The sequence below is a fragment of the Poromitra crassiceps genome (assembly GCF_964638095.1).
Source record: "Poromitra crassiceps genome assembly, chromosome: 22".
Lineage (NCBI taxonomy): Eukaryota > Metazoa > Chordata > Actinopteri > Beryciformes > Melamphaidae > Poromitra > Poromitra crassiceps.
This window is the reverse complement of record NC_139647.1, coordinates 20047187-20057186: the sequence shown is the minus strand read 5'-3', so window position 1 is coordinate 20057186 and position 10000 is coordinate 20047187. Positions and strand designations below refer to the sequence as shown.

General features: G+C 49.0%; 1 protein-coding gene across 1 annotated transcript in view; it reads right to left on the bottom strand.

The window, feature by feature from the left end:
* Positions 1-10000, bottom strand: part of thada (THADA armadillo repeat containing) — a gene marked incomplete at its 5' end in the record, with an annotated part of 139589 nt that overhangs the window by 89047 nt on the left and 40542 nt on the right. Inside the window, 3 exons of the mRNA XM_083658659.1 lie at positions 3819-3910; positions 4446-4568; positions 8220-8342. Of these exons, the coding sequence (XP_083514785.1) occupies positions 3819-3910; positions 4446-4568; positions 8220-8342 (338 nt within the window). The remainder of the gene's footprint in view (positions 1-3818; positions 3911-4445; positions 4569-8219; positions 8343-10000) is intronic.

The following is a 10000-nucleotide window of genomic DNA, read 5'->3' as shown; positions in this document are numbered from 1 at the left end:
TTTCACACACACACACACACACACACACACACACACAGGCACATAAAAATAGCCTCATAATATGAAACAAACAAGCAGAGGAGAGGAGAGGAGAGGAGGAGAGGAGAGGAGAGGAGAGGAGGAGAGGAGAGGAGAGAAGAGGAGGAGAGGAGAAGAGAGGAGTGGGAGAGGAGAGGAGAGGGAGAGGAGAGGAGAGGAGAGGAGAGGAGAGGAGAGGAGAGGAGGAGGAGAGGAGAGGGAGAGGAGAGGAGAGGAGGAGTGGAGAGGAGGAGGAGAGGGAGAGGAGAGGAGGAGGAGGAGAGGAGAGGAGAGGGAGAAGAGGAGGAGAGGAGAGGAGGAGAGGAGAGGAGAGGAGAGGGAGAGGAGAGGAGGGGGAGAGGAGGCGAGGGGGAGAGGAGAGGAGAGGAGGAGAGGGGATAGGAGAGAGGAGAGGAGAGGGAGAGGAGGAGAGGAGAGGAGAGGAGGAGGAGGAGGAGAGGAGGAGGAGAGGAGAGGGAGAGGAGAGGAGAGGAGGAGGAGGAGAGGGAGAGGAGGAGGAGAGGAGAGGAGAGGAGAGGAGAGGGAGAGGAGAGGGAGAGGAGGAGAGGAGAGGAGAGGAGGAGAGGAGGAGGAGAGGAGAAGGAGAGGAGAGGAGAGGAGAGGAGAGGAGAGGAGAGGAGAGGAGAGGAGAGGAGAGGAGAGGAGAGGAGGAGGAGGAGGAGGAGGAGGAGGAGGAGGAGGAGGAGATAACACAGAGCTATCTGGAGGGACAGGCAGAGAGAGATGGAAGAGACAGATACAGGAGGTGAAAACAGACTAGATAAATAGGAGCAGCCTTGGCTTGGCCGTGAGGGTTTGGAGGCCTTCATCTCAGCAGCCAATGGAAGTAAAGGAAAACAGATTGGGCTTCCTGGAGCAGGGCCCGGCCCGGCCCGGCTCCTAAAACAGCCTCATGTGGAAAAGCCTGTGAAACTCTACCCCCCCCCCCCCCCCCCCCTCCCCGCGCCCCCCCCCCCCGGTGGTAACAAATCACTCCTGCGCTCCATATAGACTTGAATTGAACTATCACACGGACCCGGGGTCAAATGCTACATGCAAATGATTGCTGGTGTCTGCTTCAATCTGCTCCCCCAACACCAGAAGACCTCTGATAGTGGCAGGTAAGGTGTCACGATATGATTGATGAACAACACTGCATGTTCACAGCCCCTGGGTATTGAAGTTTAAACTTCAATACCCAGAAATCCTGTAAAGCGGTGTCAGAGAACTACAAAGCAGCACACGTTTGGTGAGTTCAGGTTCGTCTGGAAGGAGTGCTACTCACTCACTGCTGTTTTGGATTTCAAGTCTTGAGTTTCAGTTTGTCGCCCCCTGTGGGTGGGTGGAGAAGACTTTCCTCGCTCGTGTCGATGCCAAACCCCCCAGAGCTGTTAATGGCCACAACGAGAGTGAATCTGCAGGGTCTCTCAATTCATGGGAATAGGATGCTCTTCTCCACCGCAGCTTCAAATACTATCCTGTGAATTCTCCTGGTACTTGTTGTAGGCTCATAAGTGGCAAACTCCACCCATTTGGCATCTAAGCAGAATAAAACAAACCATAAAATATATATTTGGAAATACCATTTTGACCCAGGTGTACGATCACTTTCAGCATAGACGTTTGAAAATGCCTGGATGGTTGTTGGACAAGTCAGCCTGTTATAATAATTCTTGCTTTCCAGAAACCTCACAGACAAATTCAACTTTTTCAAACTGGCTTTCGCAAAAAATAAACGATTGTCCACAAGGTAAAGCAGGACCGCCAACTGTAAACAGGGGGCAAATTCAGCTGTTACACTCTGTCCCAACCTGCCTCTCGTCTCTCCTCCATCAATCCTCACTAAGACGTCCGTCCACCACCCCATAATGCACCTCTCTGTGTGCGAGTGTGCTGTGATGATGTGCTGCTCAGTGTCATTCAGTTAAACTATGCAGCCATGGCGGACGGACCGGCTCGAGCTGCAGGTCGTCCCCACCTTGTCAAGGACAGGACACACCATGGTCCACTTATGGTAATGTATAGAGAGACAGGTACGCACAGGTAGACACACACCGACACGCATATCAACTCCCTGAGTCAGAGGCATACAAACACATGCATGACACACACTCACTCATGCGCGGACACACACACAGAGGTCAGAGGTGAAGGCCGGTGAGAAGTGATAGGAGAGGAGAGAGAGGGGGGGGGGGGGCGACTAGTGATACGCTGTCAACCTGCGAAAGTGTGTGGTGTCATTGAGTGAGAGAGTCAAAACAAAATAAATGTGATGAGAGAAATGTGTTGTAAAAATTCAATAGATTACCGTACATGTTTCCATTGACTTTTTTGAGAGAAAATGCCCCCCCCCCCCCTCCCCTCTTTTTGCGACATTTTTACTTTGATCCCGGTATTTAAATATAGTGGTACACCAGCAGTGGAGACTTGGATCTCCACAGCCTGTAAGCTAACAGCAAGGAGTGAGTGAGTCACTGGAGCCAGGCTCCATTTCAACCACAGTGGTACAGCATAACAACACTGGCCCCCAGTGGTGCAGAACAGGCACTGTCCTGTCCGTACACTTTGACTGCTGTCTGATTTCAATTTACTTGATTCTATATATCTGTGTTCTTGGTACACTGCAAAATATTATATCCATCTTAACAAGTCATTTAGTCTAGCATTGATTAATTTTCTTAAAACAAGTTAAAAGAATCTGCTGACAGGGTGAGACAGTGCCTACTTTTTCTAATGCAAAGCAACTCACAAACAATCAAACACTTTCTTAATAGTAGGAGAGTAATCTGCCTCATCCTGACTTGTTTGAAGATCACTGACAATTGGAACTAGAATTACTATTATTGTTATTATTTTATTTTATTTTATGTATGTATGAAATGTATTTTTAAGACTGAACAAACCAGCTGATTTGAATGGTTAGCTCCTCCTCTCTGGTTGAAGGTGTATTCACTAATTGTAGCGAAGCTTGTGGGCTTGCTGGGGGCCGAAGATTTTGGGCTTGCCTCGTGAAGTGTGCTGGATCGTAGATGAGGGCTCACGGGCCGTGATCGGTCAGAATCACAGAGATGGAGATGGGGACCGAGATGTCGGTCCTCGGACGCGGTTGAAATACCACTCGTGACCTGGCTGGGTGTAAGGCAGTCAGTCACCAGGGCCTGGCTGGTTGTAAGATAGCCAGGGTTCAGCTCGGGTTCGGATCTGGTCGTGCTAATGGTAGACATTATGAAGGTAGAGTAGAGAGGTAAGAATACCGGAAGTATATGGAATACCGGAAGTATATAGCGTCACAGAACACTTTGTTTATATCCCCGCGTTTGTGATGTCACAACGTCCAGGGAGCTATGACATCATCGGTGTTATGTCTGACATCGCCGATGACCTCACAGGTGAACTCTATGCTATGACATCATCGGTGACCCGTAAAGTCCCGTCCGCCATCACAGTCAGGTGAACGCTTACGTCATCATTGATGATGTCATCATCATTACGTCATTGGCGCGCCGGCTCGTGGGCATCGACTGCCCCAAGAACAGGCCTGACCAGGCCATTATGGACCCTTTTCTACACTAATCAAATCAGCTGCTGTAGTGTTTGGCTGGAATGAAAATGTGGGGACCCTTGATGAACCACTGATCTGGGGTCCGTTCATGTTGTCTTTGCATTCTGCCCTGATGCACATGGCTGATCTGGGGTATGTTTGTGTTCAGCTTAGCATTCTGTCCTGATGCACACATGACAGTGAGGTGGAGCTGCTAGATGATGAGCAGTGGATGGGGGGGTGAGAAGAAGCCACAGACCTGTTCTTTTTCGAGTGCTCGTCCTTCCCTTTCTTCACTCCAAAGATCCTGGTGATCAAGGTGCTGAAGAGAAGCGTGGAGGAGTTCCTCACCTGGGAATAAAAGAAGAGAAACGGATACAGAGAAAGAGGAAGTCAGCGAGTTACCAAAATAAAATGGCACCAGTTTTTCCTGAAACACGCTGCTGAACAATTCCATACATACAAACACAAATATATATATTAATACTAAACATTGTAACCTTCATATATATTTATATTAAACATTGTAACCTTCATATATATTTATATTAAACATTGTAACCTTTATATATATTTATACTAAACATTGTAACCTTTATATATATTTATACTAAACATTGTAACCTTCATATATATTTATATTAAACATTGTAACCTTCATATATATTGATACTAAACATTGTAACCTTTATATATATATTAATACTAAACATTGTAACCGTCATATATATTGATACTAAACATTGTAACCTTTATATATATATTAATACTAAACATTGTAACCGTCATATATATTGATACTAAACATTGTAACCTTTATATATATATTAATACTAAACATTGTGACCTTTTTTCAATAGGTTGTGGATGGAGAGGTGAAACTCACAGCCCAGACAGGAGAGGTGAAGCCCAGCACAGCGGCCTGCATTCCCTCTGAGACGAAGGGGATGATGTTCTCCCCCAGGCGAGTGTCCCGGTACAGCGCCCTCAGGATGTTCAGAGCGTGGACCTGTCAACAGATAACACTTAAATAAAGTATAACTTCACTTAACTTAACCATTCAGTCTAGACCAGGGTTGGGCAAAAAAAAAATCCAGAGGGCCATACTGACTTACATAAAGTAAGCCAACGGCTACACATTGGACTGATAACTGCCAACACTCCTGATTTTTGTTTTTGTTTAGTTTTTTGTTTTTAACCATTTAAATCAAATTTGTATAATCAACTGGATATGGGACTAAGTTTACGGAGTGGGAGAAAATGTTTCTTTTCAGATTAAGCACTCGCGGTCGGACACTGTCACATTGTATGCAACTTATTTGAAGATGATTTGTTTTGGGTTCTGTCCCGTCTGCAGTTGTATTGTTAAACTGATGTCTGAAAACGAAACAATAAAAGAATTACATACCTAAACACTCACACGATCTTTGTGGGGGTCTCTCTATTTGTAACCCTCTCTCCCGCAGTGATTGGTAATATCTCCTGTCAATCTCCTGACATCATAGTGATACAAATCAAATGGCTGTAGCGGATGAGATTGATTAACATAATGCTGTCTTTTATTGACTTGTTGGGGGTTGTTTTGTTTTCCTTTGAGGACGTTGGGGGCCGGTTTGAGATGGTCCAGGGGCCAGGTCCGGCCCTGAGGACGCAATTTGCCCATGTGTGGTCTAGACAAATCTTTTTTCTTCTCTCTCTCTCTCTCTCTCTCTAAACAAATTAATTTCCTGATTTCTGATGATGAATGCACTCTCAGAACAGGATTGCTGATCCAAGGCCATTTCAGGCCATAGCTGGAAGTTATGATCATGAGACCGGAGCAGAGCAGAGTTCATACCAGTCCAGACCTCCTATACAGAGACACATGCAAAAAAAGTATCCAGTAGCCATCAATTATGAAGATAAGACACAGATGTCAGTGAAAGTGAAATGAAATGGAGTTTGGATTCCGTTTGGGTTTGTGCCGTGCTGGAAACTTTGTCTATGGTGCACAGCTGGTCTACATTTTCAGACGATAGCAGGAACTTCAAAAGATGGCTGCGTTATCTGCCGAAGCTGGTTGGTAAACAAACATACCGCCCACAAGTCAAAACTTCCCACCATTTGGCTGACAACTGAGTGTAATTTCTGAGGTTAGAATGGATTTATTGTGCAAATATTGGCTTTGTATCAAAAACCTGCATCCAATGTCACCAATATCAAGCAGTCGTTCATTGATCGCTAGTGAATAAATTCTAAATGTGACATTTTGAACACATTCCAGGCCACACACGTATGCATCATTTATGATTATTAATGATCTCATCTTATTCTTGCATTTGATGCAGAGTTTTAGTGCCGTGTGGTCTAAATGTTGTTTGAGAGGTTTTTCCACCCAGCAAGTCTGACAATGGGCAAATTTAAAGTGATTGAATATCAGTACAAATATCATCAAAAAGATTCAATTAAAAACACTGACATCAACTCTAAGTGCTATAGAACAACCCTTCAGCCGGAGGCGGAACTCGCCATCTTCGGCTGCTCGGAATCCTCTCTGCTCCTCCCTACGGCCGTGCAACAGTCTCTGACGCAGACTGTTGCCAAGAGACTCATTCTGAGGGAGTGGAAGTCTCCCTCTACACCTTCTTTTCAGCTGTGGCTGACGGACATGATCTCGGTTATACGTATGGAGAGGCTCCGGTTTTTGAGGACAAATTCTCTTGGGGCGTGGCCAGGTGTACTGTACCTGAGGCACGGTGGAGCTGTCGGTATCTCTGTCTGGGGAGGGGGCGTGGCCAGGTGTACTGTACCTGAGGCACAGTGGAGCTGTCAGTCTCTGTCAGGGGAGGGTGTGGCCAGGGTTCTCCCCACCCTCGCCCTAATCCGGGCCCGTATCCTACTCCCTCCCCTCCCCCAACCCTAGACCCTACCCCTACCCTGGCTCTCCCTCCCCTGCACCCTCATCTCTCCTCCCCTGTTCTCTCCTCCTCCACATTTCCTATTTTCTCCCCACCTCCCCCCTCTCCTCCCTCCCTCCCTCCACCCTAGACCCTACCTCTACTCTACCTCCCCTGTACCCTTCCACCTCTCCTTCTCTGTTCTCTCCTCCTCTCTGTCCTCTCCCCTCTCTCACATTCCCACTGCTCTCCTTCCCCTGCGCCCTCCCACCTCTCCACATTTCCTATTTTCTCCCCACCTCCCCCCTCTCCTCCCTCCTCCCTCTCCCTCCCTCCTCCACTCTCCTGCTTTCTTCAAATGTTCAAATGTTATCTTTATTCTGTATATTCTTGTTACTGTGTGTTAGCTAGAATCAGCTAGACATACTTTCTGTGAAGCCCTCTGAGACATGCTTGTGAATTAGGGCTATATAAATAAACTTGACTTGACTTGACTTGACTACTGTACCTGAGGCACGGTGGAGCTGTCAGTCTCTGTCAGGGGAGGGCGTGGCCAGGTGTACTGTACCTGAGGCACAGTGGAGCTGTCAATCTCTGTCTGCGGAGGGGGCGTGGTCAGGTGTACTGTACCTGAGGCACGGTGGAGCTGTCAGTCTCTGTCAGGGGAGGGCGTGGTCAGGTGTACTGTACCTGAGGCACGGTGGAGCTGTCAATCTCTGTCTGGGGAGGGGGCGTGGTCAGGTGTACTGTACCTGAGGCACGGTGGAGCTGTCAGTCTCTGTCAGGGGAAGGTGTGGTCAGGTGTACTGTACCTGAGGCACAGTGGAGCTGTCAGTCTCTGTCAGGGGAGGGCGTGGCCAGGTGTACTGTACCTGAGGCACAGTGGAGCTGTCAGTCTCTGTCAGGGGAGGGGGCGTGGCCAGGTGTACTGTACCTGAGGCACAGTGGAGCTGTCAGTCTCTGTCTGGGGAGGGGGTGTGGTCAGGTGTACTGTACCTGAGGCACGGTGGAGCTGTCAGTCTCTGTCTGGGGAGGGGGCGTGGCCAGGTGTACTGTACCTGAGGCACGGTGGAGCTGTCAGTCTCTGTCAGGGGAGGGCGTGGCCAGGTGTACTGTACCTGAGGCACGGTGGAGCTGTCGGTGTCTGTCAGGTGAGGGTGTGGCCAGGTGTACTGTACCTGAGGCACAGTGGAGCTGTCAGTCTCTGTCAGGTGAGGGCGTGGTCAGGTGTACTGTACCTGAGGCACAGTGGAGCTGTCAGTCTCTGTCAGGTGAGGGTGTGGTCAGGTGTACTGTACCTGAGGCACGGTGGAGCTGTCAGTCTTTGTCAGGGGAAGGTGTGGTCAGGTGTACTGTACCTGAGGCACGGTGGAGCTGTCAGTCTCTGTCAGGGGAAGGTGTGGCCAGGTGTACTGTACCTGAGGCACGGTGGAGCTGTCAGTCTCTGTCAGGGGAAGGTGTGGTCAGGTGTACTGTACCTGAGGCACGGTGGAGCTGTCGGTGTCTCTGTCTGGGGAAGGTGTGGTCAGGTGTACTGTACCTGAGGCACGGTGGAGCTGTCGGTGTCTCTGTCAGGGGAAGGTGTGGTCAGGTGTACTGTACCTGAGGCACGGTGGAGCTGTCAGTCTCTGTCAGGGGAAGGTGTGGTCAGGTGTACTGTACCTGAGGCACGGTGGAGCTGTCAGTCTTTGTCAGGGGAAGGTGTGGTCAGGTGTACTGTACCTGAGGCACAGTGGAGCTGTCGGTGTCTCTGTCAGGGGAGGGTGTGGCCAGGTGTACTGTACCTGAGGCACAGTGGAGCTGTCGGTGTCTCTGTCTGGGGAGGGTGTGGCCAAGGCGCTCAGCTCTCTCATGGTCATCTTCAACAGGCTGCAGCTGGACGACTTGGGCTCAGAGGACAGCAGGGCCTGCAGCAGGGGCGGTGCACCAAACACATCAGCACAGCACAGGTGAACACACAGGGTCACAGGTGAACACACAGGGTCACAGGTGAACACACAGGTGAACACACAGGTGAACACACAGGGTCACAGGTGAACACACAGGGTCACAGGTGAACACACAGGGTCAGAGGTGAACACACAGGTGAACACACAGGGTCACAGGTGAACACACAGGGTCACAGGTGAACACACAGGGTCAGGAGAGGGAGGAGAAAGGCGAAAAGAACAAAGACAGGATGATGAAGGAGAAAAACAGGCTGTTGCACAAAACTGTGCTACTAAAATGGCATGTCCTGTAGAACTAAACACACTGTACTGAGTGTATACATGAATGTTTGATCTTTTCTCTCTTCAAGTATCTGGGCCCAGGGACAGAGAGCTCTCTTTGTCTATAAGTAGGTTTGAACTGAACTAGATATCTGATAGTATGTACTGTATGTGTACGGTAGTATCAGGAATCAGTGCTGAGTCAGTTCGCAAATACCCTGATCGGAAGCTGTGCTGATACTGATATTTTAATAGCCTGCACTTTAGTGCAATATTATACTTTTCTGGCGGGGGGGAAAATATCTCCCGATATGCCGGTTCTGAGAGACCAAATCTGATCATATGGGGGTCCGTGGTCTTAATGTGGAGTCAATTAGGGGTCCTTGATATGAAAAAGTTTGATAATCACTGGAATAAAGTAGTATACTTGTTAGGGCCTGTGTCCACCTAGCGTCTTTTCCTCAGGTCCGGCGTCTTTTTTCAGTTGTTTCCAATGGGGGGGAGAGCGTATGCGGGCGCACACGGACGTCTAGAGAAAGTGCGCTGCGCCCAGCGTCTATTTTCACAGCGCTCCGGCGTTTTTGTGCGCCCGACTCCCAGCGCTTCCAGCTGAAAATATTTTAACTTTTCAGAAAGACGCTGGTGTCGGGTGCTCCTTTTCTGGCAACTTTAATCATGGAGAAACTATCGCAACAGAGACAGAAAGGCTCAATTGTGGGAGCAGATTGGCTAGACACTTAATATTTCTGGTGAGTGTTGAGCTAAATCACTGTATGTGTGTTGTTTGCTAATGTTAGCTGTCAGCTATCAAGCTACTACCGCACTGAGCTAACGTTAGTTCCAGACTGCTTCCTTGTATAATTGTGCGCTGCCTGAGATCAGCACTTCCCAGCGTACTTCCACCGTTTTAACGGTCGGAAAAAAGACGCTAGGTGGACACAGGCCCGTACTCATCATAATGCTCTGAAGAAGTGGTTAATGTAGACCTCCAAATTGAGCTATAAAGTCTGCCTTCCGCTGTGATATAGCATGTCTTTGTATTGCATAGAGACGTAGCCATATGATTACATAAATGTGTGTACATAAACACCAGCAGCTTCAGAGTGACATCATGTGTGTGTAGCGGGAGGTGTAGTGGGGCATGTGTGTAGGGGGGCATGTGTGGTGACTGGCTGCTGTGTGAGAAAGGAGTTCTCCTGGGGGGGATCTGATGAGAGCCAGCTGTACGTCTGGCCCGGCTTTAGAGTCAGAGATAAGCCTGGGAGGGAGGGAGGGAGGGAGGGAGGGAGGGATGGATGATGGAGGTAGGGAGGAGAGGAGGAACTCTTTGGGGAGGCTGGAGGTGGAGGAGGTGG